The following is a 27,872-nucleotide window of genomic DNA, read 5'->3' on the forward strand; positions in this document are numbered from 1 at the left end:
TAGATGGGCCAAAATGCAGACACCCTTGTCACTTAGGGGAGTTAATTCTGGCTTGACCCCGAGACTGGTTCTGCTCAAGTTTCTTCCTATTCAAAGGGAGTTTTTTCCTTCCCCCTGTCCCCAAGCGCTTGCTCGCTCGCTGCCTTATCCTCCTTTTTTAACAGTGATTGGGTCATAATTCACAAAGGAACATAATTCCTCAATAGCTCTGGACTCTACTGATAGTAATCATAAAGTTGCAGTCAGGTAAGTGTTTAGTGACGTAATACCAGTGAGGTGATGTTTAAAAGCCTTAATTCAAGTTCTTTCCATCTGTAACTTACAGCTTGCCTTTGAAGATTTTTGTTTTGTTTTTTGTCATCTTCAAAGTTGAATCTACTACCTCCTCTTTAGGTGTACCAGCTGCTTCAGTCCCAACAGGATGCTGCTGCTCAGATCTCAAAGCAGCAGTGTTGGCAGGACACCCTCATGCGGCTGTACCTAAGGGGCGAAGGGTCCTTGGCGCTGCGTAGCTCAGATACTGTCAGCACCTGCAGCCTGGAGCTGAGCCGGACCAGCGGCGGTAGCAACCGTCTGGAGCTGCCGTTGGAGAGGAGGGCACAGGCGGGCAGTGCCGGGCGCTTGGACCGGGTGGAGGATGACCGGATCAGCATAAGTGATACCCGCTCTGTGGACAGCCTGGAGAATGGCGACGTCATCTCGCTGTTGGATACGCCGTCTTCCTCTGCCTCCACCGAGCCGCAGCCCCACGTCAAGCCCTGGGTGGTGGGAAAATCAGGGGGCTTGATGCTGGATTTGTCCCATCTGCAGGCATATGAGGGTGGAGAGAGCGGCAGCCAGACACCTGGGAGCATGCCCAGCACACCCTCACCACTGGAAACCTCGAAGCCTTTCCCAGGGAACTCCGGGGATCGAGACGCAACTTCCTCCCTCACTGAAGACAGCTTCCTGTTTAGTGACAACATCTCGCTGGGGGAGTCTTTCAACAATGTTGAGGTGATCCTTCGAATCTTCTACACAGCTTTGCACTTGATTTAAATTGAACATGTTATGCTTTTGCTTATTTTTCAAATAAAATAAAAAAAACAAGCCCCAGAAAAAAAATCAATAAGGAATATTAAACTGGGGATCCTGTTAAGCTGCTATATCAGAGCCCAGGAATAAAAAAAATAGTTATTTTCAACAAGTCCTCAATTAGTCCATCTTTCACTATTTATTGATATTCCTACAGTCTCTGCATTCAGCATCAAGCCTATTGGCCTCTATTACATAAGAGACTTTTAAACTGGCTCAGAGATGTTGTGTTTTAATTTTAAGGCTCCAAAATCTTAAGCAAACATTACTCAATCAGGAGAAAATGGTTCCCTTTTTAGGGGCTAATGTTCAGCGGCTTTAGTGACTGTTAACCAGCAGAGTGTGTGTGTGTGTGTGTGTGTGTGTGTGTGTGTGTGTGTGTGTGTGTGTATTCATTGTAAGGAGCTAATGGTCAGCCTGAGTAACAGTTTTAATGCCCAGATTTAATTTGTTGTTATGTCTATTCTGTCTTTTTTTTAAAAGTGTTGGCTTGGCTTTAGGATTCATTCAAATATTGAGGTACGGGAAGAGAAGATGTTAAACCGGGGGTCTTGCCACACAGTCTGGTCCAGTACATTTTGTTTGTTGCATTTTCTTCATTCTGGTGAAGAAAACACAAAAATCACAAATGCGCACATTTTTGGGGGGACATGTCCCCTGTATCCCTTTTTACATCTACATCTTTGTACAGAGTGACAGCACAAACTGTGGCTGCTTGCATCTCCTCCTAAAACTCTCTAAAACAGAATTAAAGAACTGGATTCACGGTGCAGGAAGCGTCTGTTCCTGCAGAGGAATAGTAATGACGTAAATGCCAACAGATGGTCTCTAAGGTAAACATGCAGTAGTGATGTCAGTCGGTGGAATCTGAGTGCAAACTGTAAATGAAAACCTTCCATCAGTCATGGATCTGATTATTCGATTGAATCCAATTATCACTTGCAAGTTTTCAAAACAACTGATCTCAACCTGCAGTCCGATGGTATATGGTAGTCAGTATTCTGATGTTAATGCTAGTAAACAGCATGAGCTTCCGACTCACTGAGGGAAATGTCACTGTCACCTCAGGGTGCCCACCGCTGACTTTTATCTAATAAGCTTTTTTCCATCACTTCAGTGTCTCACTGCAGGGAAGAGCAGAGAGAGACAACCTGTCTCTTCCCACGGCAGGATGCTGTCAGTTAGAACCTCTAATTTGACATTTTCAAAGTGGTTTATGGAAAAGGAGTCGCTGCTTAATCTTAAGCCTGTTTCACAAACCGCTACTCAGTTTACCCAGAATTCAGTGCCCAGTAGTCTTTACATATAATTAATGGCTGAAATACTTTATATATCTATGTGAAGTCCAGTCTATTCTGAACAGCATAAAATTTGGAAACTATCTAATTAATCTGCCATCAAAGGAGGGTCATAGTGAAGCTGTAGGAAGGTTGGAGTAAAGCTTGAAAACATTAAATGGTAAAATAAAAAGTACTCTTTTACGTACGAAGCACAACGTTAAGGCTGCTTAATTCCTGTTCACATTACGTTCTGTTACACTCTCCATTAGATGAATAAAAGGCACTTTATTTAATCTAATCTACTGTAATTTTGTGTTCTTAATACATTTTGCTGAAGGCGAATTCTGGAAGCTTATGTGGGGATATTCATCTTTAAAGACAATTAGCGTGTCAGTAAACTACACATATATCTCTGGCTCATGTTGTGATTGTCATTTCCGCTGTGGCCTTTAGTAAACCTGTGTTTGACCCTACTGATCTAATGACAGCTCTCTCTTTCTTTGGTCTAATGTCGCCCCCTAGCGTGCAGAAGAGGAGCTGTGCAGCATGTTGCTGGAGATCATCCTGTGTGTGATGTGGCGAGGCGTCGAGGGCTCCGATGATTCAGCGTGGTTGGAGCGTGGTCAGGTCTTCTCTGCTCTCACCAAACTGGGAACTGCCAATGAGCTGCTCCTTCCTGTTGACCAAATCAAGCTCAGGTCAGCCTTCTATTTGAGTTTTAACAGTGCTGGGCAAAGTCGAAGCTTAAAAAGTGTTGAATGATCTCCGTGTGCTCTCTTTCTCCTCTAGTCTGATGGAGCGTATGTTGGAGTGGGCGGTGAGCGACAACAGAGAGGCTTCAGCTGCTACGCTACCGCAGCACACCGAGAATGCAGTTCGCCTGCTTCACATGGTGCAAGACTTCCTGCAGGCAGAGGGTCTCATCAACCCAGCACTGTGGACAGAGAAGGTGCTGGAAGAGGCGGTGACGTTGATGGACAGCCTCATGGTGTGGTACTCCTCTGGCTCCCAGTGGTTCCAGCTCTCCCAGGTTGGACTGAGACTGCTCCTGGGCTTCATGGCTCAGGAAGACCCAGAGGTGAACCTTTTTTGTTCAGTGCTCCATCGTCATACTGCATCGCATGCACACACAGTAATAAATAACCTTTGTCCCAGGTGTGTGCCATGGCCACCGCCAAGCTTAACGGCATCCTGCAGACCAAGGAGATTTCCAGCCAGGACGAGGCATGCTACCTGCTAGGGAAGGTGGAGGGAATTCTGCGGCGCTCCATCCAGGAGCAGACCGAGGAGATGTACTCTTTCCTGGTTCCACTGCTGCGAACGCTGCTCTCCAAAGTCCACCGCCTCCTTTACATGGAGCTGCACCTGCCTCAGCTGCCCGACACCAACGGGAGCCCCTCCTTCTTCGACGACTTCAAGCTTTACTGCAACTCACCCGAATGGCGTGTCTACCTCGATAAATATGTAGGAGATTAGAATATAGTGCTGCTGTTGCTTCAGGACAAAAATGAAAGAGTTACTCATTTTGCCCGTCTTTTGTCTGTCTTCAGATTATTCCGTACATGAAGCAGTATGAAATCGAGATGTTCAGTCAGGGCCACGAGACCATGGCTCTGTACTGGAAAGAGTGCTACGAGGCCTTCATGGTCAGCCTGCATAAGAGAGAGCGGGAGAGAGGAGAGAGCAAGATCCGCTTCCAGGTTAGCTGGCATGTTCGTGAATTGGTGATGACTTCAGAGAGCTCCTCTTTGTAAAAATAAAAATAAATCAAAATTCTGCTGTCTCTCAGGAGCAATTTGTGGAGCCTTTCTCACGCCGTGGCCGCCAGGAGAACCTCCGCTACAACAGCATGTTGAAGCAGCAGCACAGCCAGAATAACGCCACCCTGAGGCAGTGGAAGGCAGCGCGGCGGGGTCTGGTGTGTGAGAGAGGGCCCTGGGCTGACAGGTACTGATTTCAACTCTTGTTCTTCCATAGTATGGTTCCTGTTGCTGTAAAAGGGCAGGGATAGCTCAGTAGGTAGAGTGGTGGCCCCATGATCGGAAGGTCGGGGGTTCGATTCCCCTGAACAGCTACCCTGAGGTACCCCTGAGCAAGGTACCGTCCCTACACACTGCTCCCCGGGCGCCCAGTGGCTGCCCACTGCTTCACTGAGTGAATGGGTTAAATGCAGAGAGGGATTTTCCCCACGGGGACCAATAAAGTACACTTTCTAAAAAAATAAAGTACACTTTCTAAAAACAAATGCTCTCAATATGAGCTTCAGGCTCAGAAAGACGAAATGGAAAGAATGACACTGGTATGAGGAGGGAAAAATATAAGTGCATAAATAGAATAGAATTAGATGGGTTTAAGTTTAAGTGTTTAAGTGTTTATTTATTGTTTATTTATTTACTTTAAAGTCTCCTATGTAACATTTTTAACAGGCGCCAGGATGAGATGCACTGGAGGGTATCGAGTGCTGAAAACTACTCCCGCATGAGACTGAAGCTGGTCCGTAACTACAACTTTGATGCTCACAGAGAGGCCAGTGCTCTGAGAGACAACCTGGGTGAGATAGCATTTCTTTTTCTCTCTGAAATATCTCTCTCTGTTTAGACGAGCTCCTGCCACTTGAGTCGTCTCTGTAGAGAAATGTAGGCTTGAATATTTTTGACTTTAGAGTCTCTGTTTGGCAGCAGGCGCTGCTTTAACAGAGGCATCAGTGGGTGGATGTAACGATAGGGGAAGTGTGTGTGTGTGTGTGTGTGTGTACAGTATATCATGAACACACTCATCCAACCTACTTGCGATAAACAGATTAACAGAAACAGATATGAGAAACAAGTCAGAGTCCTTCTAGAAGCAGGTCTCTTATGCAGCCATCTTTTAAATCCATGTGTTTTAAAGATATTTTGAACCTTAGCTTTGTCCCAGTGTAGTGCATGAATACATGCTTGCATAGGATTAACAGCTCAGTCCCACCAGAGCAACACAGCTGCAGCTTTGCTGTGCACATACATCACTGCAGCATCAGAGGTTTGCTTCTCAGCTGTTTTTGGGGACACGAGCAGGGCAGCAGATTCCTATTCAGCCTCCTCTGGGCCCATGTTGTCTTCTTAAACAGTGTCTCTGAATAATGTCAGATATCATCTTGGTCTTTGTCTGCCTTTGAGTAGTTCCTCTTCAGAGATGATGGATTAGTTTAAGCACCACGTGTTTTGACAGATTTGTGGAACTAAGAGTAAAAAACACTGATGTTGTTATTCTAGGGCTTAATCTTATAATAAATCCTTCCAATTTGCATTTTTGCCCAGACAAAGTATATGAACGGTTATATGGGAACCCCAAAAACAAATTGCGTACATAAACCTGTAGAGCTGAGCTAACCCAGTATGGTTTTGTCATTTGATGGCCCTTGACAGGAGAGCACAGAAGCTGATTTTTAGCAGTGCTGTGTAATATTAATTTGCCGCCTCAATTTTTAATTTCCACCCGTCTCACTTGCTTTACTCAGGTGTCCATCAGCAGCGTTTAAACCCAGAGTCTCTGCTGCTGGAGGCAGTGAAGCAAGTCAAAGTTAGCGACCTGGAAGATGACATCCTGGAGCTGCCAGAGGACGACCCTGTTGCTGCCAACAACCAGTCAGTCACCAAATAATGACTGTCGATCAACAGAACATATTCACGTGTAGATGTGCTGAGTTATTGAAAGGCTTTCTAAGCAACATCCCACTCTGGTTCCTGCAGGGTTGAAGCAGATGAGGCGGGCCAGAAGGAGAAGCTGGTGTTGTGGGAGGATTGTGAGCTGGTGACGATAGTGGACGTGGTTCCCGGCCGCCTGGAACTCACCACACAGCACATCTACTTCTATGATAGCAGCCAGGAGAAGGAGGAAGGTGAGGAAGCACAGAGAGAGAGAGAGGTGGAGGCCAAAAAGAGAGAAAGACAGAACAGACTTAATGCTCGATGTGTCATTTTCCCCCCCCAAAGGAGTGGGTCATGACTTCAAATGGCCTCTGTCGCAAATCCGAGAGGTCCACCTTAGACGTTATAACCTGCGGCGCTCAGCTCTGGAAATCTTCCTAATTGACCAAACCAACTATTTCCTCAACTTTAAAAAAGAGGTGCTGGCACACAAGTGTTATTTTCTATGAGCAGCAAGTAAATTAGTGAAAGAAAAAAGTAGGATACTAACACTGTGTTTTTATTACAGGCCAGAAACAAAGTCTACAGCCGCATGTTACTGCTGCGATCCCTCAACCTATATGAAACCCGCTCTCCTCAGGAGCTCCTCAAAGCCTCCGGACTCACACAGGTCAGGACTCAGTAACAGTATCAGCCTTCTAACACAAACTCTGCAGCTTCTAAAAGACCAAAGACCAACAGTGTCTTTTACCACTGAGGAAAAAATCATTGAAATATTAAGCTCTGTCTGCAGAGAACAAAGGGTTCTTGGGCAACATTGAGTAGAATGAGCTCACAGGATTTGTGTCTTGGTTTGGTCACAGAAATGGGTGAACCGAGAGATTTCCAACTTTGACTACTTGATGCAGCTCAACACGATTGCCGGCAGAACGTACAATAACCTGGCTCAGTACCCGGTGGTACGTTCATCACTCAGTACAATACTGTACAGCTGTGAAACCCATAAGCCTGCTTTCTTGGTTCATTTCATTTCCATTCTGACTGAATCATTTGTGGCCGTTTGTTCAGTTTCCCTGGATTCTAGCGGACTACACCTCAGAGGAGCTGGACCTTTCTGATCCTCGGGTATTCAGGGACCTGTCAAAACCAGTCGCTGTGCTTAATGAACGCAACGCAAAGGCGGTTAGAGAAAAGTACGTTTCACTCTCGTACTGAATTAACATCCAAATGTTCTGACGAGCATCTTGATCATTGAGAGCATTAACTAACACATTAAATGTGTCCGTCAGGTATGAAAGTTTTGAAGACCCAACAGGAACCATAGACAGGTTCCATTATGGCACCCACTACTCTAACGCTGCCGGCGTGATGCACTACATGATCAGGGTGGAGCCCTTCACGTCGCTGCACATCCAGCTACAGAGTGGACGGTAAATGTCTCATTATACATGATTTATTTTCCCATCCTCTTTCCTCTTGTTTATGTGCATCTATCTGTATGGCTGTAGACTCTAATCATAGCATGAAAGCCTGCAGAGCTTAATCTGTACCACCCTGACTGTACCAGGTTCGACTGTGCAGACCGTCAGTTCCACTCCATCCCAGCCACATGGCAGACCCTCATGGACAACCCCAACGACGTGAAGGAGCTCATCCCTGAGTTCTTCTACTTCCCAGAGTTCTTAGAAAACCAAAATGGTGAGATTTCACTTTTTGCTGTATGTATGCAGAAATCTTTTCAGATATTACAGCTACCACCAGTTTAAATGTAGTCCTTTTTGTGCTCTGTGTGGCTGTCATAGACAAATACGATTAGATCCTCATGCTTTGTTCTCGTTGTCTCGTTGCAGGATTTGATCTGGGTCGCCTGCAGATCTCCAAGGAAAGAGTAAATGATGTTGTTCTGCCCAAATGGGCCAAGTCCCCTGAAGACTTCATCTACAAGCACCGCAAAGCTCTGGTGAGATGCAGTTTTACTGCCACTGCTGTGTGATGTCACTCCGTAGGGATCATTCCCACAGCAGAGACTCTCACAGTGCAAGTCTGGATGCATCGCAGACTGACTGTTTCCAGACAATAGTTGAGTTAGCTGACATATCGGGATGCTTCTTAAAGCTGCTTTAAATAGATCATATAGATTAAACAGATGGTGATAATGCACCTAGAAGCACAACATTTTAAATCTAACACAACTATCAGTCATTTGAAAGCATGCAGAAGGAAGGCAGTAATAGTCAAATAGTTCCAGGTAAAAATCAAACATATGTTTCTTGTATAAGAAAGAAATGATGCAGTACTCGATTACCTGTGACTAAAACCTGTAACTGCAGATGGACACTATCTGCTTTGGAGTGTTTGGGTTGTAATCGCATTTTTTCTGTTACAGGAATCAGAGTATGTGTCAGCCCACCTCCACGAGTGGATTGATCTGATCTTTGGTTACAAACAGAGGGGCCCTGCAGCGGTGGAAGCCCTCAACGTCTTCTACTACTGCACATATGAGGGTAACGAATCCACAGCAGCCGTCAGGCTGTCACATCTCACCGTGACTGTTGCGTTTATAAGTGCAGTAATTTATTAGTATTAAGAGAATGGTCTGGGTTTGCAGGGGCGGTGGACTTGGACGCCATCACTGATGAAAAGGAGCGTAAGGCTCTGGAAGGCATGATCAGCAACTTTGGTCAGACACCCTGCCAGTTACTCAAGGTGCAGACTCACTCTGGCATCTGTTAGTGAATATCTGCTGCTCTCAGTCTGATATTTGAGTTTGTGTGCGTGTGTGTTTAGGAGCCCCATCCAGTGCGCCTGTCTCAGGAGGAAGTGGAGAAAAGGAAAGCTCAGTTGGACTCGTGTCCTACCAGCATGTTTGAGCACCTCAGTGACCTCAAGTCCTTCTTTGTTGAGGTATTAGCTCAAATAAAATAAAATACTGCAGTTTCTTTCCTAACATGTCAGATGCTGTGAGCTAAAATTTGACCAAACGTATTACCGTGTTTTTATGAAGGGCATCAGTGACAATGTGCCGCTGGTTAAGGTTGTGGTCCCAAAGAATCAGTCACATTCCTTCATCACCCAGGGGAGCCCAGACACCATGGTGAGCCATGATTTTGTACTTGGCTTTTCTGGTTTTAGAAAAGAATCAAGGAAAGGTGAAGAGGAATGACTGATCAGTGGCAGTGATGCCTTTGTGGTGTTCATGCTGTCTGCAGGTAACGGTGAGTCAGAACTGCTTGGTGGGGACCCATGGGTGGCTGCCTTATAACAAGAACATCTCCAACTACTTCACCTTCATTAAGGACCCCACAGTTTCTAACACCAAGTAAGGACACTGCACCATCATCATATGCATATCATATCATCAAAAGTCAGCATGTCTGTTTATACTATAAAGCACTTTTACTGGGTTTGACTCTGGTGCTCAATTCATTTAGAATAGATTTGCATGTCCTGCAAGGCAGTGGGCATGGTGGGCACTGTGCAGTTATCCATGGATCAGCAGGGTGTATAACACTAATGATGATGATGATGATGATGATGATGATAATAATGGAGTTTATTTGTGTATACTTTTATTTTATGTAATATAAATTATTGTATATATTTTATAATCTAATACTTTTAGCCCAGGTTCATCAGCTTGTACAGGACTCTTAAGTATAATAACAAACAACTAAATGTTGGTAATATAACATGAAATACATATTTTAATAGAATGTAACATCTGCATTTTTCTTTACCTGTAATTGGTGAAACACCATGCAACAGCAAGCAGTGAGCAAATCAAGTAACGCCCTTTATATCTAGATGGATGGATATTCTGCCTGTAGTGTGATCTCTGTCTTCTTGTCATTATCTCCTCACAGAACCCAGCGCTTCCTTTCAGGACCCTTCGCCCCCGGTGTGGAGGTAACCGCTGGATTGTTTGTGGTCTCCCATGATGGAAAGTTGCTCTTCAGTGGTGGGCACTGGGACAACAGCCTGCGGGTCACTTCACTGGTTAAGGGAAAGACTGTAGGACAGCACATCCGGCACATGGGTAAAGAAGGAAAAGTCTTCACTCGCACCGCATTGAAAACTATGATATGACAGTCCTGCCCTCACTAGGTTAGGTTTGTAAGGTCGAGGAGCAGGCATGTGATTGGATAGCTTCTAAATTGAGAGCTTCTAAGTTGTTCTAGATAGCAAGATGGTAAAAAACCTGAAAAAGTGATTATCAACCCAAAAAGAAACAACCACTGGTCAGGTGTATTGCTGTATGTGATTTTTTATTTATTTATTTTTTTGTTTTAACCTGTGCTTTTTTTTTTTTTCATCTCTCCTTCAGACATCGTGACCTGCTTGTCAACAGACCACTGTGGCATCCATCTGATCTCTGGCTCCAGAGACACAACCTGCATGGTGTGGCAGGTTCTGCAGCAGGTTCGCACAGAAACACACTTACAACACGTTATTACTCTGAATTGTCATTGCACAGTCATACGTTTTATAATCCTACAACAGAAATCGAGTACTTTCCCACATGGGTGGAAAAAGCAAGTCAAGCACAGTGAATAATTACCATATGTACAGAATAAAATGTACACAGTATGTGCAGAAATAAGAAAATAAAAGTGCAAAAATAAATCCTAATAAGGAGCTATTAACTAGAAACTGTTTGTGACTTCTTGTCTAAGTTGGATTTAGTTTTAATTCCAGTTTGAACCTAAGAATGAAAACAATTCCATGATTTCACTTTTTAGCAGAAAATGCTGATTAAAAATCTTTTGGTTTGATTGTGGACTTGTCTTTATGCCAGGGTGGAGCTCCTGTTGGTCTCCATCCCAAACCTATTCAGGTGCTGTATGGACACACGGACGAGGTGGTGAGCGTCAGCATCAGCACAGAGCTGGACATGGCTGTATCTGGAGCACGGGTAAGTCTACACGCCTGACTGCTGCTGAGGGCCTGCAGCTGCTTTTCATCTCATCCTGTCTGCTCATTTAAATTCTAATACCACCGTGAGAATGTGTGAAAAGCTATTCTAATCACAAGCTGAGTCAATGAGCTGGAAAAGGGTTTAGCGCTGGAATTGTGAGTCTTTGAAGACGGGCAGACCTGAAAGGTTTGAAGCCCCCCCCCCCCCCCCAACTAAACACATGCATTACTTTGAGCTTTGTTCTCCGTTCAACAGGACGGGACGGTGATCATCCACACTGTGCGCCGGGGTCAGTACATGCGCTGCTTGCATCCACCGTGCGACAGCTCGCTGCCGCTCTCTATCCTCCACCTGGCTGTGTCCTGGGAGGGTCACATGCTGGTTCATACCTGTCTGGAGGGCAAAGCAACACTCAAGGTGTGTGCACATTTTAAGTTTTTAGGCTAACACACAATCTAAAAGGTGGGTAGGACTCTGCACATCTCTACGTGTCTGTTTTTTTTTGACAGTCAGAGCAGGCCAAAAAGCTATAAGCTGACTCAGACCTCTACATTTAAATAAATATAAACTAATAATTACAACACAGTGCACGTGAAACGCAGAACAAGCCACCATGGAACAGACCTAATCTGACCAGCAGACACTTAAAGATCACATTGATAACTGGGCCTAGACTAGTAAGTATGCGCACAGGTGAGCAGAAGGGAGCGTGAGAAATGCAGCGTTTCAAGGGCATATGTGCTTATATGTTGGTTTATAGTCAGACTTCTTTTAGATTAAATCTGAATTCAGATATATAAACTCCTTTGATCTGCAGTTAAAGTTTTAAATGTTCTTCTGTTCCCCCCTCTTGCCAGGATAAAAACGCCCTCCACCTGTACTCTGTAAATGGGAAGCACCTCTGCAGCGAGCCTCTGATGGAGCAGGTGACAGACATGTGTGTTTCTGGGGAGTATGTAGTCATCGGCAGCGAGCAGGGATACCTGTCCATCCGTGACCTCTACAGGTAAACTTATAGAAACAATATTGGTGATTTTGAATCAACATTAGCTGTTGGTATTTGGCTCTTCCACCAGTTGTTCTGTTTTATAAAGCCTTTCATCGAAAGCTTTGAAGAGTAGAGGCCTTTGTGCTTTAACGTTTTAACTGTTTCGGAGCATAACGAGCGACACCGTCCCAAATAAAAATTGCTCGCTGGCAGCTGCGCGTCCTACATGCATGGAAAGGTTACAGATATTAACCTCGAGCTTGTTTCTCCTCCGCAGCCTGTCTCTGTGCGGAGAGCCCATGGCCATGAGGGTGCCAGTGTGCTGCGTCTCAGCCACCAAGGAGCAGAGCCATGTGCTGGTGGGACTGGAGGACGGCAAGCTGATCATCGTGGCCGTGGGCAAGCCGGCGGAGGTAAAGAACTCGCTGCGGAACTACATCGCTCAGAGCCTTGAGGGATCGCCGCTCATGGCGTCCCCCCTACTGGCCCCGCTCCGCGCTCGTTCACCAACACGCCTGCTCCACCAACGTGACCAACTGGTGTTCAGCCCCACCTCCACCTCCCACAAACCTTAGCAAGCTCTAGTGCTGTTCATCCCCTATAACACTTTTATTGCTATAGATTTAACACACACACACACACACACACACACACACACACACACACACACACACACACACACACACACACACACACACACACACACACACACACACACAAGACCTGCTGCACATATACCCCACGTTGACCTTTTAACCCACAGTCACCTGTTCTTCTCAGGGATGGCTGTCTCACACAGTCATATGGCTTCCTCACAAAACAACTACACAGGCACACAAACACATCTGAGCCACATTCCTTCAGCCACTAGAACCACAACTGTGAAATCGAAGCGACTTCTTGTGTGCACCTCATTCTGTGTTTTTGTTTCTGTTTTGTATTTTCGAATACTCGACATCTGTGCAAAACTCCATCCGATGCTGTCTACCTGAAGTGTCATTACATTCTGTGTTTTGAGTGTGCTCTACGGACTATAACAAAAAATGCTGTGAAACAGACTAATTAACGATTCTGCAAACTCAAGCCATATTTACAGTGTAGCTACAATCGAATAATCACTAATCCTGTGCCACACTGGCTTAATATGATCATGTAAATAGTGTGTTAGCACACATGTAGGAGGTTGATCCAGACAGTCCCCCTTGGAATCACTGCGCCTTCCAGTTTTTTATCTTTTCCATTCAAATTGACTCGCACCAAAGTGACTCGAGCTTTGATTTGTTTTTCTTTGTTTGCCTCACTAGTCATTTAAGCTCCAATGAACTAATCGATCACTCATGAATCATGTTACCCCCTCACCCCCCTCCCCCTGTTTCCTTTGACTTCACGCTTTTCTTTCCCCACTCTCCCCCCCCTTCCTCCGCCTCACTTCTTCCACCTCCTCCTCCACTCTTCCCAGATGCGTTCGGGCCAGATCACACGGAAGCTGTGGGGTTCCAGCAAGAGACTGACTCAGATCTCCTCGGGGGAGACGGTGTACAACACCCAGCAAGACCACAACTGACCCGTTCCCCGCCTGTCCCCCGAGCCTTTAAACCATCCCCTTCAAGCACGTCGCACATTGTCATTTCATATCCGAGCAGATTCTTTCTCCCATCACCTCCCACGGTTTTATCAGGGGGTAGGTTTTGGGGTGCAGGAGCACCACAAAGCCTGCATGCCCACATGTGCATTTGAGTGCTCTTGCTTTAGATTGTGATCGCATGGCGCTGGCGCCGTGGTTCCAATGCAGAAGTAGCGCCAGCCTCAGCAAAACCACACCACTGCCCACTTCTCGCACACGCCACAGCTGCCCTCGTCATCAGAATCTTTACTACAGTCAGCCTCATTTAACGGTTAACTAACTGTTCTCTTGTATGTATGCAGGGATGGATGGATGTGTGTTTGCACACAGTTTTGCTGTGTGCTATTTAAAAAATATTGTTTCAAGTGGCCTTTTTGCTCCCCCACCCCCTCAGTTAGCCTTAGGTGCAGACACTCGGCCTGTGATCTGCAGGCCAGGACGATTCATGGTTGCCTCAAAGCTGCCACCACGCAGCCTTATGCAGTAAGACGGCTCCACCACTCACAAGACCAAACTGTCTGCATTTTTCTATCGTTTTTATATACCCGTGTGTGTGTGTGATCTTTTAGTGATGTTTTATTGGGAGTTTGGTTTATGTGTGTGTATGTCTGTGTGCGTGCGCATGCCCAGCAGCTTGGCATCTGTTCATATGCATGGCATTTTGGTTTTGAGATTAGACAAGAAATAGTGATGCAGAAGTCAGTTTTTTGTTTGTTTGTTTTTTCGTTTTTACATTTGGGGTGTAGCTGACGTTTTTTGTTGAGAAACATCAGAAAAGGTGTTTAAAGGTACTTTTTGTAGTCCCCCCTCCCCTTTCCAAAGTGTAACTAACAGTTTCACCACTAGGTGGCAGTGTTTTTACCAAACATTATAATTTTAACATTGATATTAACATGATGCACCGTTTCCTCAAGAGGCATTGCCTGGTTAAACGATAAAATAATGACTCGCTTCATCACCTCGTGGGAAAATTGGTTGATATCTCGTGTAAACAAATCCATTCACATTCTGTTGGATGCTTCAGTTAATTTTTGTTGACGGGATTTTACAAAAAGTACTTTTAATGTTTTGTCATTAGCATATCATTTAAGATCTAGTTTTGTAAATAAAAATAAAAAACACTACATTCTCAATCACAACAAGCTTTGACATGAAGACTTATCACAGCAGTGCAACGAAAAACGACTATAACGTCACGTTTCTCTGTACTTCATTGAATGTTTTTAAGTTACTTGAATCTGTTTCTATCCATAAGTGAAAGTAGCAGTTTTTTTCACACATTGTCTCATGAGTGACATATTTAAAAACTATTCTAACTGTTTAGAAATGAAGGAGAAAGTAGAAATCCTTAAGGGCTTTACGAGATGTCAGTGTTATCAGCAATACAGCTCCTTCATCGCATGCCTGTCGGTGCTTCCTTTCCTCTATTTCTGTCCAGCATGCCTCGCTCAGTCAGATCCTCTATTTTCCAGTCTTCCTATGGCTAAACTGGGACTGTAAATGGACTCCCTCTCTTCCCCTTCTGAATGCCTTTAGCTCTCATCATTGCCTCAAACCCCATCTCTCTTTTATTATTTGTGCTTCTCGCTTGTTTTCCTGTTTATTTTAAAGTGACTGATTTCAGAGTTTTCCTTGTGTGGGGCCTCAAGAATGTTTGGGTCAACTGGGACAAACATGCATGTGAATGTGATTGCATTACTCTGTAATATACCGCAGTATGAAACTGCTGTGTGATTCATAATTTTGCACCATACCTGAGCGAGTGAGTGTGCGAGTGAGAGTTTATTTTCCGTTGCCAAATGTTTTTTTTATTCCTGTCTGATTCTGTGAACTTTTGCAGCCCTGTGGGTTTGGCACTGGGCACAGAGTCGCTCTAACGGTTTTCTCTCGTTTTTTTTTTTTGTTTGTTTTTTTCTGATTTTTGTATTTTGTTTTATTTAAATGTCAGTTTGGTGGATTGCAAAGACCAATCTGTGTCCTCCTTTAAGAGATTTCTGTGAAAGGTGCACAAAATGTTCTATTAATGCAGTTTATTTTTCTTTTGTTTATTCACATTTTTCATTCAAAGACCACTGTTTGAGTTATTCCACGACTGCAACAGAGTGCCTTTTATCCCAGCGTGGTGTCCACATAGAGGTAGATTTCTCCTTCTCCTTCGTCCCAAACTTTGTTGTGAATCAAGTGAAAGCAGCATTCCACACATTAGTCCGTCGCAGTTGCACCGGGAACCAAGAATATGGGACTTCCAAGAAAAATCAAAGTACTATTTTGTGTCTTAGCTACATTCTCTGTAACTGTCACCAAAATGGATGTGTGTATATCTGTGATTATTTATGAATACAGTATATAATGTACAGCATGATTTTTATTTTGGCGTCGTTAAAATGTACTTTTGCACTTTCCAGGTACTAAATTGTAACAGATTGTTTTAACTTTGCTCCCTAATCTGTAAAAACTGCTTTGTATAAACAAGTGGAAAATAATCATTAAAGTCTTGTCTAAATTCAAAGGACTTTTTACTCATTTCTTAGGGAATAAACTTATAGGAAGAAGAAACGCACAGATGAGTAATATGCTGTGTTTTTATTCAAGAATGCACAATCAGCTTGTGGCAGGGAACACAAAGGTATCGTAGGAAATGATACCCGCGAGCCCGTCTCACGTTGCTTCTTTGCGATTTCTCTTACGTAGGAATCATGTACGTACAGATGGACGCTCTCTTCAGATCACAGTTGGCAGTAGTCCACCGGCTGTTGTCTGCAGTGTGGATAGGAAAAGGATCATAGTAGATTAGTCCAGCAGGATAAAGATAATCCCAGTTTTTTATTAGGTGTCTTATCAATTTTATGTGACACAGACAGTACTCTATAAAGCTTTGTTTAAAAGGTGCTTTTATGACACATGCCTCACAAAAGGAACCCTTGTCTAATATAGCACTCATGACTGAGATGAATAAGAAGATCAGGCATTTTAGTTGGCAAACTATTATTATTTTTAAGTCTCTTACAATTTGAGGCGGGAAAAGTTATAATATAGAACCACTGCCTTTCAGTGGTAGAATCCATAATTCAAACGCTGCTCAAAAAAATGAAATGAACACTCCTTAATCAAGTCAGCTAAACTTTTGGTCTGGTCAGTTCGGTAGCAGAGGGGCTTGTTAATCAGCTTCAACTGCTTGGTGTTTAACAACAGGGGCAACAATGAAACAACTGCTAAAAAAAGGAATGTTTTCACAGCTGGAGACCACTGATGTTTTTTTTTACTATTTTTCACTAGTTTTGCATTTAGCTAGGCTCAGTGTCACTACAGCTAGAATTAGGTGAGACTTGGACCCTACGGAGGTTGAACAGGCAGTCCAATTCCTCCAGGATGGCCCATCAATCACGCCATTGCCGGAAGGCTTGGTGTGTCTCCCAGCACAGTCTGAAGCATGGACGAGATTTCAGGAGACAGACAGTTACTCTAGGAGGGCTGGACAGGGCAGGGGAAGGCCATTACCCCTTAAGAAAGACTGATATCTGCTCTTTTGTGAAGGAGGAATGGCATGAGCACTGTTAGAGCTACAAAATGACCTCCAGCAGGTCACTGGTGTAAATGTCTCTGTCCAAACAATCACAAACGGACTTCATGAGGGTGGTCTAATGGCCTGACGTCCTTTAGTGGACCCCGGTCACTCCTCAGCACCATGGAGCCTGATTGATATTTGCCACAAAATGCCAGAATTGGCAGATCCGCCACTGGTGCCCTGTGTTTTTCACAGATGAAACCCTGAGCACATGTGACATATGTGAAAGCGCCTGGAGAACGTTGCTGTAACATCATTCTGAATGACAAGTTTGGTGGTGGGTCGAGAGAGGCACACAGACCTCTACAGACTTGGCAAAGGCACCCTGACTGCCATTACAGATTAGGATGAAATACTTGGGTCCACTGTCAGATCTATACTGGTGCATTGGGTCCTGGATTCCTCCTGGCCTGTGATGAGAGTATGCAGGCAGTTCTGCATACTCTCACTTGCCTGACCTAAATCCGACAGAACACCGTGGGGACTTTATGTTTTCATCCATTAGATGCTGCCAGGTTGTACCTAAGGCTGTCCAGGAGCTCAGTCATACCCAGCCCCCAAATGTCATCTCATTAAGAGCATTTCCCTAGCATTGTCAGGTATGCTTACAAGCCAATACAAACTACAGATTGCCGTTCTGAGGTACTGCAATTAATTACTTTGATATTTTGGTGTGGCTTTGAATTTAGCCCCCTATAGGTTGGTAATTTTCAATTCCATGAAACGACGTGCATCCCTTCATTCCTAACACATTAACCAGTCCATATCAGTATAGATCTAATCTTATCTGATGTGTTACCAAAGTGTTGCTTTAATTTTTTTGAGCAGTGTATAAAACAGTACTGTACTTTTGCAAGCAGGCTATTAAAGCATAAAACGGCAATATCGAGGTCTAAAGTTCAATGCCATTACCTAACAACTCACACCAAATTAAGTGAGGCTGTAGCTACAACACAAAAGTGCTGTATTATGGTGGGGTCTTTATCTTACAACATAAAGAGCCTTCAAGGCAACTGCTGCTGCAAGCTGGCACTATAAAAATAAAACTGAATTGAATTTAAAGCAGAGGTGTTTCAAAGTTACTCTCTGGAAAATGCTGGAATAAATTAGTAATTAGTGTGAGAGTAGCGTGGTTCTTACCTAGCTCAAACATCTCCACACAGACAGGTTTGTCAGTGTGAATGTTGGGGTGGCCTGGCATCCAGTCGCTAAAACCCCACTCTGACCCGTCCACCCATGACGCCTCTTGGTTCTGTGGAGTGCAGAATACATATGAAAGGTTAAAACAAAATGTCTTAAATAACCCAATTGTTTGTAAACTGTCAATAAAAATAAAATGTTAGCATATGAGACCCTTTCTATGAAGAAAAGTATGGCTAATATGACCATATTACCACTTCACTTGTTTTAAAACATCACTTAGTCACAGGACACAACAATTGCAATACTTTAAGATAAAAGTTTGAAGGTCAATGTCTCATCAAGGTAAGAATAACACTATCAGTCCTGCTGATAAGATATCTGATGACACTCTCCTTGGCCTCCATTCATTGACACAGCTCATGACTAGACTGCTGGCATTACAGCCACTAAGAACTGGAGTAAAATTGTGGTATAAGTAAGTAGAGAACACCCTGAAAAACACACTGTTGTTTTAGCACCACATGTTTTGAGAAAACCTTATATACCTATATAGGTCGCCAATTAACATGATAAACTTGCCGTGACTGTGGCTCCCAGCCAGGTTAGCACAGGGCTCTTCTTACCACCCATGGTCACCAGGGAAATCAGATGGGAATGCAGATCACCACTGGTTACAGAAGCAAGCTCGGCATGTGGGGCAAGAGTTCTGCATTTGGCCTGTAGATTGAGAAACATTTAATTTACATCCTTTAAATGAACAGGGGATTAGCTTTTTATATGTTTTTGGAATGGTACATAGTCTAACCTGAGCATCCTTGAAGGACAGCGGTGTAGGGTTGAACTCATAGCACTTGTTGTTGATAATCTCCCCCTGACATGCCACTTTTGCTCTTTGGATGAAGCTGTAAAAGGGCTCGGTTCCCTGTCTGAAGCCTCTTTGGAGAGGCAGAAATGGTTCGGTTCCCTGTCTGAAACCATCTCTGAGTTTCATAAAGGGTTCGGTTCCCTGTCTGAAGCCTCTTTGGAGAGGCAGAAATGGTTCGGTTCCCTGTCTGAAACCATCTCTGAGTTTCATAAAGGGTTCGGTTCCCTGCCTGAAGCCATCTTGGAGTTTCATAAAGGGTTCGGTTCCCTGCCTGAAGCCATCTCTGAGTTTCATAAAGGGTTCGGTTCCCTGCCTGAAGCCATCTCTGAGTTTCAAAAAGGGTTCGGTTCCCTGCCTGAAGCCATCTCTGACTTTCATAGAGGGTTCGGTTCCCTGCCTGAAACCATCTGGGAGATGAGAAGGATTTTCCACACGGACCCAACTACCACCACTCCTTTGGACCGGAACATCAGCATCGGCTGAAAGACAAAAGACATTGGAAGTAAACAAGCTTCTAAAATCATAACGATACTCTAGAGGTGACTTAGAGGGTACATTCGCTAAACTAAATGTGATCAAAATCATGTTAAACAGGTTATCATGTTCATTTCTTTGTTCATGATGAAAAAATACCTAACAATTTATTTTTAGTTAAACCTCAATAATGTCCTGGGACTGAATAGAAAGGCAAAGAGTCATTACAATAAAAAAAATCATCCTGAGGGGGCTCAATAGCTCTACCAAATTTGAGAGGATAATATGTTAGTTCTTGAGATGTCAGCTACTGGCTGCCCTAATAGAGGATGACCATTAACCATTAACCATTTGGATTCATTCACTGGGGAACGTGAATAAATGTGAAAAATGTAATTTGAATCCAACCAAAAGTTGTTGAGATATTTCAGTCTTGGCCAAATTGGCCTGTGTCAGTAGGATCATGTAGGTAGGAGGTAAAAGTAAGCTCTGTACCTTGTCTAAAGCCATCAGGAAGGAATTGATGGACATCACTTGATGACTTCTTCAAACCTCTAGGGGTTTTGATTGGGACAGCTTGGAGGCCTGCAAAGGATTACAGTTACACTATATAACTATAATATACATGAAGCTGCATTTGCACACCCTGCCTTCGACACTGGTGTTCGACTTGATTAACATTATAGCACTAAGCTTGCCAGTTGATGGATACATAAATGTGTGGCCTTTTAGGTCAATTATTAACTATTGTGCAATGCTGATATATAGGCCACGACCTTTCTTTAACAGTGTGATAAATCAATGATAACGGTCAAAGTCTACGTTCTGTACTTCCATTAGGGAACTACAGAATGTTTACTGTCAGTTGTTTTGCTGCCAAGGCAAGAAACAACAGAGCCAACATTAATTATGTCAAGGACACCTCAAAATAAATAAAACATTTGACACTGACCAGCCAGGAAAGTTAATATATTGACTGAACCCTACTGATGTTTCACATAATTGTATTAGTTTTTAAAGATAATTGAAATATAGGGATGGAAGTTTGGATATCAAAATGTTTTTATATCTAGATCTGCTGTGTCGGAATTGCATGATTCTAAGATAAAATCTGTTCTGTATTTTGCACTTATTTCATGAACTCATCATAAACTGATATGTAGAGAAATAGGCCCCTCTTCCCCAAGGATTCGGGAGACTGTAACCTTCTTTATGTTGAAGATTAGGCTTAAGAAAGCGTTCTGCATTTAAACATTAGTCATTATTAATCTCGGCCTCTCTTCCACAGTGCATCTTTTGTCCTGTCTTTCTCCCATTACCCCCAAGCGGTTGCGTAAAATTGCTGCCGCCACATGAGCCTCGTTCTGCAGGGGGTTTCTCCCTGTTAAAAGGGAGCTTTTCCTTCCCACCATAACGAAGTGCTTACTCAAAGGGGGTTGTTTAATTGTTGGGGTTTCTCTCTATTATTGCAGGGTCTTAACATTACAATATAAAGCACCTGAGGCAACTGTTGTTGCGACTTGGCAACAACATTTGCCTCAGAAACACATCATCTGAAAATTAGGTGAGCAGTAATGATATGAAACAAATATCTAGCCACAAATAAATAGGCAAGTTTTACTGCACCAGTGAAAGGTGAAGGCAGTGAGATCTTACCTGACAGTGCCAGGAGCAGTAGCACTAACTTGAACATCCTGTAAGGAAATTGGAAGAAAATGTTTTACTTCTTCTTCATAAGCCTATACAACCTACAAATGTATCCAGGCTCTCCTTAACGGAGTTGTTTTTAACCTCGTTTGTATCCTGCTTACCTGAGGCTGTAATGAGGAATGCTGCAGCAGTTCAGAAAGAAAAGGCCACCTATTAATATGTGTCTTTCTTGGTCATAAACCTTTTTAAAGAGATTACTGATTAATCTAATCTAAATCTCCTGTAGCTCTTTATTGACTGATATTTGATGACCTTTGCCTTCACTCTAAACTGATAAAGATTTGAACTCAGCACTAAATGTTGGCTGTCACAGTCAGCCACTGGCCTCTGACCCAAAGTTATCAAACACCTAGTTTTCCTTGACATCCTATGATACTGTATGCATTCTGTTTTCTAGGGCATGCAAGCATGTGAAGGGTGAATAGCACTTGGTTTAATCAAGGGAGCTCAATCAATATTTGTGAATGTGGACAGAGAGAGACGTTACAACAGATGGTAAACGTGACGCTGGAGGCCACTAAAGGTTGTTTTGGAGGTGACTGAGGTATTTCACAGACCTTTGATGTTGGTGTAGAGCGCTTGTTCAACTTTGTAACCCTGTAGCCATCAGGACATGGGGTGTAGATGGTGGTTAATATTCACTTTTTATTAGCAATGATTAAAAAGCGAGTAACTTCTAACTTGATTCTTCTGAAATGCCTCAGATTTAATATCTCTCGTGAACTCGTGGTGCTTCAAAGATGATTTAAAAAACAGTTCAAAAGTTCAAGGTCATTTTTGACATCACTGCGCTTCTTCGCTGGTCAGAGTAACGCGTGAAGGATTTGACCTTTATTAGGAAACACACTGAACTTTCTAGATGTCTATACTCACACACACGGCGGGGCGGTGACTCCGTAAGCAGCCCTCCACTCGGAGACGTGCTAACTCCGCACTACCGGCTGACGCGGTAATTTAAAACGAGCGTTAGTACAGTTTGATTGGCTAGTTTACACACGTGCCCGCTTACGTGTGTAAGCGGGCACGGGGACGTTTGTTCTTACCGGAATCAAGTTAGCGCCAATGACTTTCAAACTAAAAGCAAAATAATACATTTCTAATCATGAAGGGAAGCCAAGACGTTTGTTTTTTATTAACTCCCACTAGGATAACGGTCTTATTTTATTTTAAACTGTGGGTATCAAATTATTATCCATAGATGGACACAATATGTTAGTAGCTAAAACTTTTATTTTGACGACATGGCAGGAAGTTGTACTGTGCCTGATTGATCTTTGTCAGGAACTACACACAGAGAGTCATGTTTGCGATTTGACTGCATAACCCTGGGCGGTGTTGATAGTTATCTGTCAACTTTGTGTTTTGTTGTGGAGTATCATTGGTGCTCCACTGCGTTGTCAGGTGATTGATTTGGGGTCTTAGACAACAAGCAGTTGCCATATGTTTCACGTTATGCAATGACAGTGACAGAGTGACTTTTTGCAGCTAAAACAAGCTAGCCCCACTAGCCTGCTCGATCGGTTCAGTCAAACTTCTTTAGGTCTCTGCTGAGAAGTTACGCGCTCGACAGGTGTCTGCCATTCGCAGCTCGTAAATCCTCTCCGCTATTTTTCCAGCTTCATTTTTGTGCTTCAAATGGCTTTGGTAACAACGTTAAGACGGCTGGTTCAGAATAGTCTACGTGAATATTCGAGGAAGGCGTCGGCAGTAACCTGGCCTACGAAACAAAGGAGTTTTTCCATCGGCACTCAGCCTCTCAGGTAGGTTATTTTACTAAAACACCTACTATTAACAGGACTCCCTAACCTGGTGATGGATTGAGCCGCACGCCAAACTCCAGTCAAAAAATGTGCAATTTATTGGGGCTCTTCTTTCCAGCGCATTCCTGGCATGCAAAATCATGTAGAAAAGAATGTCCCTTTCACAGAGCAGGGTGTTTTGTGTCGTGCTGTTTCAAAACATTTGAAACTAGGCTCATGTTGTTTTTCAAAACGACAAAGCAGAAACACTTAAATTCCAGCCTAGCGGTGGGCCATTTACTTTAAGTCAGTTTAAATGGACAAGCGGGGAGAAAGCAAAGGAGAGGAAAGTCTACGTGCTTTTAGGTCTCAGGAGAACTAATTTGCAACTTAAATGTGCCAATATTCCAATATGTGTTGAAATACTGAGGGGCGAAATGTGTAGTAAAATATATGTGAGTGTGTAATTGGGTTGATGAGGCAAGATGAGTCTTAATATTAGTTCCTAGAAAAAGTGGTGCTTGAAGTCAAAGTGATTAAGAACACCACACGTGTGCAGCTGATGTTCTTAGGAGCAGGCTGAAGCCTCACGTGTCCCCAAGGTGAAAGTGAGCCATCTTCCCACTCAGGTACAAGGCTCTTACCACAGCTGGACTTCCCAGTGCCAGCCACCCTGTTGGAGCGCACCATGACTGTTGACCTTGTGCTTAGGTTGAAGGTTTTTTTTTTTTTCTCCAGGCTTGCCTTAAACTGACTGACACTGTCCTTGTGTCCTCACGTCGCCCTCCCTTAACTAACCAGTTTAACGTGATTGATGCCAAGTGCGAGTGTGTTTGTCCTGAGAGGTCGTGCAGTGCAGGGCCCTTTCAGGAAAGAGCATGAACAAGGTTTTGTTTTTAAAGCGGATTATAGGGGGCTTGTGCGTTAAATCTATGTCGTAGGTACGTCATTACCCCAAACCCCTCTGAAACTACATTGTAACCTGACATGCACTTTCCTTGAAATCTCAGACCATAAAGGACTTATAAATGGGAAATTTTAGAAAGTAAAGCGATCGATTGCATTTTATATATTTGTGCCATATCCATCCATCCATCCATCCTCAAAAGTGTCAAAACAGCAGGGCCATTTAAAAGCAGGAAAGTCCATCACAGGATTTTCAGACACACTGGGCACAGCCACTATGTCAGTACAGAACATCCTGAAAAGGAATGAAACCTCTTGCACTGAGCTACATGTATTACATGGATTGGCTTGTCCAAGGATGGCAACAATAAGGCTTGGAGAACAGCGAGAGGTCATACTGCAATTTGCACTCATCAGCTGTAAAAATCTGAAAGCCTGAATGGAATTTGCAGAACGAGCAGAAGTCTACAAAAAGTTATTGTTTGCCAGTTTACAGAGAGCTAATCTGGAGAAGTCCTTTATTAAGAGAGGACTTTAACCAGATCTTAACCTAAATTAACCCACACTTCACCTCCCGAAGAGAAGCATGAAGGGAGAAATTGGTATGATGTTGGGAATTTAATTGCAACAAAATAAAAGCATTAAGCTATCTGTCATTTAAAAAAATTGTAGGAATATGAGAAATGGGTGTACTGATTTATTGATTTTTCACTCAGGTTCTTGTGTAACTTGAAGTACCCCAGTCTTTTCTCCCTGTCTCTTCCTTAAGAACGGCTTCTTTGTGACAGCCACATTTACACTGAGAGCTTTTGTGATGAGGCTTCATTGGACAGTAGATGGATGAAGGTCCATCTATCAGGTCCTGTGTCAGTTACAAGGTCTGGACTGAAAATGAGTGAGAGAGCAGCCAAAGCAAACTTTGAAAGACCTTCAGAAAATCTGAAGAACTGCTGTGAAAATGACAAGTCTGGCTCCTTGGAAGCAAAATAAAATAAACATGGAGGGTAGCTTAAGACTTTTACACAGAACTGTAATTAGATTGGTTGCAGCAGATGGCCGCCCTCCCTCAGCCTCCTACTTCCTACTGTCACCAACTGCTTGCTCATAGGGGGTCGTCTGATTGTTGGGGTTTTCTGTATTATTTTAGGGTCTTTACTATATAACCTTGAGGAAACTGTTACTGTGTTTTGGTGATATATAAATAAAATGGAATTGATTGTAAATAGCAGAGAATAAAAGTGCTGATTTCATGCACACAAGTCTTCAGTGCACAGCACACATATACCCCCCACCATGCAGAAGAAAGGTGGTTAAAGAGAGCTAGACAAGCTTATTTCAGGATGACTTAATGAGCTTCACTATGGACCAGTATAATGTAAATGATGAGTAATTACTCATTATCGAATAATGAAATTATAAGTTTAGAAATTAGCATAATAGGTTGACCTCAGTGTTGGCATCCGGTATCAGTTTTTAGACTAAAACTTGGGACTTGGCAAAGTTTGTGCTGTAGTTTTCTCTTAGAGTGATAGACAGGAAAATTCATTTGTACGTGTTATTTTTAGGTCCCTGCTGTTCCTTCATTGTGGCCTTATGCTGTAAATGTAGTTAAATATTGGATATCATGGGATAGACCCCGCAACCCTGACAATGATAACCAGAGAAGGATGGATGGTTAAACAAGTTCATGATCTCTTTGTGTGTGTTTCTTTACTCTTATTCTTTAGGATGCAGGTGGGCGGAGCTTGTATGATGCAGTTTACATGAGATGAAATTTTAGGGATCTCATTATCTGTAGCTGTTGGTCATAATATGAGTCTCCACCACAGTAACAGTATATGACAGAAAATAAGGAACAGTAGATGTTCTCTTTAGGGCACTGAGGCATCTTTTGACTTGAATGTAACTATCAGTAGTGGCCACCAGAGGGCAGTGACCTCTGGCAGTTGGACTGTGCAGTGCTATGTAGGGGAAACTGGATAACGTACGTAAAATACGTAAAACCTGTAAGTTTATCAGTCCAACAGTTGGGTTCCAGTGTTCCTGTCAATCAAACTAAGGTCATGGTTTTTTTTGTCTCAGATCGGACAACAAGGTGACGATCAACTTCATCAACCGAGACGGGGAGAAGATCACAGTGAAGGGATTGCCTGGAGATTCTCTGCTAGACGTTGTCATCAATGAAGACCTCGACTTTGATGGTTTTGGTACGCACAGAGCGAGTTTCACAGGCCTGGACTTATCAGAGAGCTGCATGTATGTGCGTGAGCTACTTCTCATCCATTGTGTGGAGTTCTAAAGGTGTGTGTGTGTTGTAGGAGCGTGCGAGGGAACACTGGCGTGCTCCACATGCCATCTGATCTTTGATGAGGAGATGTATAAGAAGCTGGGGCCCATCACAGACGAGGAAATGGACATGCTAGACTTAGCCTACGGCCTGACTGACACGTAAGGAAGCACACGTGAACACTCACAAGGCCACTGTGCTAAACTGTCATTACACTGATTTTAATTGATGTGATAGTTTATCGACACTCTGCTTATATAACTGCAAGGCCATGTTTTAAATAGTGTTTGGAGAACGTGGATCTTGGCTATGTCAGCTTTTGTGTGATTCATTCTTTCTTTTTGTGTTAATTGAAGGCAAGTGATTGGATAAATGATTAGAGGCTGAAGCTTTTATCACAGTAGTCCTACAGCCTGGCTGATGCAGAAGAATCAGTTCTGGTGGATTTGTCAGGGCTGATCAGTTAATCATTGAGAGACAAAGGACTAAACATGAGAGCTTTCTTTCACTTGGGATATCAGCTTTATTTGCAAACAATGTTGGACACTGTTGTTAAAGCAGCTTTCAGTTTCAAAGCAAATGGCACATTCATGGCTGTCTAAAAATGAGAAGCATCCTTCATCAGACTTGAATTTAACATGCTTCTCATCTCCCCTCCCCTTTGCAGATCTCGTCTGGGTTGCCAGATCTGCTTGACGAAGTCTCTGGAGGGAATGGTAGCCAGGGTTCCAGAGAGTGTAGCCGACATCCGACAGACCAAAGATGGATCATCTTAACAGGAAACATGTGGCTGAGAACATGAGTGTAGAAAGTGAGGGTACAACACATGCGCACAGAGACGATGGTAGGTGGAATCTGTCAGTACTGCTGTGGGCTGCCATAGAACTCTTTCCCACTTTCTTTTAATAATAAAGTCATAGCCTACTAAAGTGAGCTCTCAAAAACCAGGAAGCTCAAGTATGCAACTTTGACTTTCAAATTAATTTTTTTATAGAATGTAAACCTGCAGTACGCAAGATTTTTTAGACTAACAAGGCTGTAATGCTCGGCTTACAGGAGAAACCTGCAGCCCTTAGTGTGGAATCAAAATATTTATGAGATATAAACTGCTGTCTGTTCTGTTTATTTGAATCACTGCCTGGGGAAAAAAAAAAATAAAAACGTTACTTACTTGTTGTACCTTTTCTTCCTGCCCAACTTCCTAATTGTGACTAAATTTACAATGTGAGCTCACGTTTATATCTCAGCACAGAGCTGGACCTTCTGGAAATGTACACACTTCCTCACATGAACAGTTAGTCATGTTGGCGGAGGACCCAAACTGCCAAAAGAAATGTGACTTGGTATGTAAAATCATGTAGAATCATAAACCTCCCATATCACACTTTGACTGATTTCAGTTCAAAGTGTCAGGTATTTAAAAAAAAAAAAAAAAAATTATGCCAATTTTGTCAGTTTTTCTAAACACTTTAATAGTTTTGTTGCATTTACTGGAATTTTTTTTTTTTTTTTCGGAACTTTTTGATTTTGGTATTTTTGGACTTCCATAAATGTCGACTCAACAAGGCTGAAGGAAAAGGTGGTACGCCTCACTGAAATGTTCATGTATTGAACAACAAGAAGTTCAACACCTTACAGATTTCTTCTGCTGTCCCCTGAAAAATGTTTGTTATTTT

At 43.2% G+C, this 27,872-nt stretch overlaps 3 protein-coding genes across 7 annotated transcripts in view; 2 read left to right on the top strand and 1 right to left on the bottom strand.

Moving 5' to 3' along the window:
* The window catches only part of nbeal1 (neurobeachin-like 1), a 61,164-nt gene extending 45,148 nt beyond the window's left edge, over positions 1-16,016 (top strand). For 2 of the 4 annotated variants that reach the window (XM_085397371.1, XM_085397373.1), the window contains 28 exons: positions 394-996; positions 2,877-3,052; positions 3,144-3,432; positions 3,510-3,818; positions 3,905-4,054; positions 4,144-4,301; positions 4,781-4,905; positions 5,851-5,977; positions 6,083-6,231; positions 6,326-6,459; positions 6,549-6,650; positions 6,844-6,939; positions 7,049-7,173; positions 7,270-7,410; positions 7,548-7,678; positions 7,831-7,940; positions 8,367-8,484; positions 8,589-8,686; positions 8,768-8,884; positions 8,985-9,074; positions 9,190-9,299; positions 9,844-10,016; positions 10,305-10,399; positions 10,776-10,892; positions 11,151-11,312; positions 11,753-11,901; positions 12,161-12,296; positions 13,343-16,016. In XM_085397371.1, coding sequence (XP_085253497.1) covers positions 394-996; positions 2,877-3,052; positions 3,144-3,432; positions 3,510-3,818; positions 3,905-4,054; positions 4,144-4,301; positions 4,781-4,905; positions 5,851-5,977; positions 6,083-6,231; positions 6,326-6,459; positions 6,549-6,650; positions 6,844-6,939; positions 7,049-7,173; positions 7,270-7,410; positions 7,548-7,678; positions 7,831-7,940; positions 8,367-8,484; positions 8,589-8,686; positions 8,768-8,884; positions 8,985-9,074; positions 9,190-9,299; positions 9,844-10,016; positions 10,305-10,399; positions 10,776-10,892; positions 11,151-11,312; positions 11,753-11,901; positions 12,161-12,296; positions 13,343-13,447 — 4,395 coding nt within the window. In that variant the 3' untranslated portion in view covers positions 13,448-16,016. Of the gene's footprint in view, positions 1-393; positions 997-2,876; positions 3,053-3,143; positions 3,433-3,509; positions 3,819-3,904; positions 4,055-4,143; positions 4,302-4,780; positions 4,906-5,850; positions 5,978-6,082; positions 6,232-6,325; positions 6,460-6,548; positions 6,651-6,843; positions 6,940-7,048; positions 7,174-7,269; positions 7,411-7,547; positions 7,679-7,830; positions 7,941-8,366; positions 8,485-8,588; positions 8,687-8,767; positions 8,885-8,984; positions 9,075-9,189; positions 9,300-9,843; positions 10,017-10,304; positions 10,400-10,775; positions 10,893-11,150; positions 11,313-11,752; positions 11,902-12,160; positions 13,298-13,342 lie in introns of those variants that run through there. The other 2 variants (XM_085397370.1, XM_085397372.1) reach the window with 1 other exon arrangement.
* Positions 16,017-16,087: 71 nt separating this feature from the next.
* On the bottom strand, positions 16,088-22,216 carry LOC146642459 (uncharacterized). 2 transcript variants are annotated; one of them, XM_085398788.1, is made up of 7 exons: positions 22,138-22,216; positions 21,211-21,248; positions 20,050-20,139; positions 19,021-19,559; positions 18,795-18,932; positions 18,213-18,324; positions 16,088-16,264 (listed from the first exon to the last, which is right to left on the bottom strand). In XM_085398788.1, the coding sequence occupies exons 2-7, from the start codon at positions 21,245-21,247 to the stop codon at positions 16,191-16,193; spliced, it is 990 nt and encodes a 329-aa protein (XP_085254914.1). In that variant the 5' UTR covers position 21,248; positions 22,138-22,216; the 3' UTR covers positions 16,088-16,190. The 2 variants fall into 2 exon arrangements, with proteins under 2 accessions (XP_085254914.1, XP_085254913.1); XM_085398787.1 differs by lacking the exon at positions 22,138-22,216 and adding an exon at positions 21,366-21,458.
* Positions 22,217-22,546: 330 nt separating this feature from the next.
* LOC146642460 (adrenodoxin-like) lies at positions 22,547-27,828 on the top strand. The gene is made up of 4 exons (XM_085397844.1): positions 22,547-23,024; positions 25,992-26,116; positions 26,228-26,357; positions 26,864-27,828. Exons 1-4 carry the CDS (start codon positions 22,900-22,902, stop codon positions 26,970-26,972), a joined length of 489 nt encoding a protein of 162 aa, XP_085253970.1. The 5' UTR covers positions 22,547-22,899; the 3' UTR covers positions 26,973-27,828.
* Positions 27,829-27,872: the final 44 nt, after the last annotated feature.

Source organism: Rhamphochromis longiceps, linkage group LG23, assembly GCF_057381845.1.
Source record: "Rhamphochromis longiceps isolate RC_006_pf linkage group LG23, R_longiceps_female_GT1.1, whole genome shotgun sequence".
Taxonomy (NCBI): Eukaryota; Metazoa; Chordata; class Actinopteri; order Cichliformes; family Cichlidae; genus Rhamphochromis; species Rhamphochromis longiceps.

Excerpts from the sequence above, each read along its gene's own strand:
- LOC146642459 (XM_085398788.1), bottom strand. The coding sequence starts at position 21,247 with ATGTTCAAGTTAGTGCTACTGCTCCTGGCACTGTCAG. Across the intron at positions 20,140-21,210 it reads ACTGCTCCTGGCACTGTCAG|GCCTCCAAGCTGTCCCAATC; the intron begins GTAAGATCTCAC and ends AATCCTTTGCAG. Across the intron at positions 19,560-20,049 it reads TCCTGATGGCTTTAGACAAG|CCGATGCTGATGTTCCGGTC; the intron begins GTACAGAGCTTA and ends TTTGTCTTTCAG.
- LOC146642460 (XM_085397844.1), top strand. The coding sequence starts at position 22,900 with ATGGCTTTGGTAACAACGTTAAGACGGCTGGTTCAGAATAGTCTACGT. Across the intron at positions 26,117-26,227 it reads CCTCGACTTTGATGGTTTTG|GAGCGTGCGAGGGAACACTG; the intron begins GTACGCACAGAG and ends TGTGTGTTGTAG. Across the intron at positions 26,358-26,863 it reads GCCTACGGCCTGACTGACAC|ATCTCGTCTGGGTTGCCAGA; the intron begins GTAAGGAAGCAC and ends TCCCCTTTGCAG.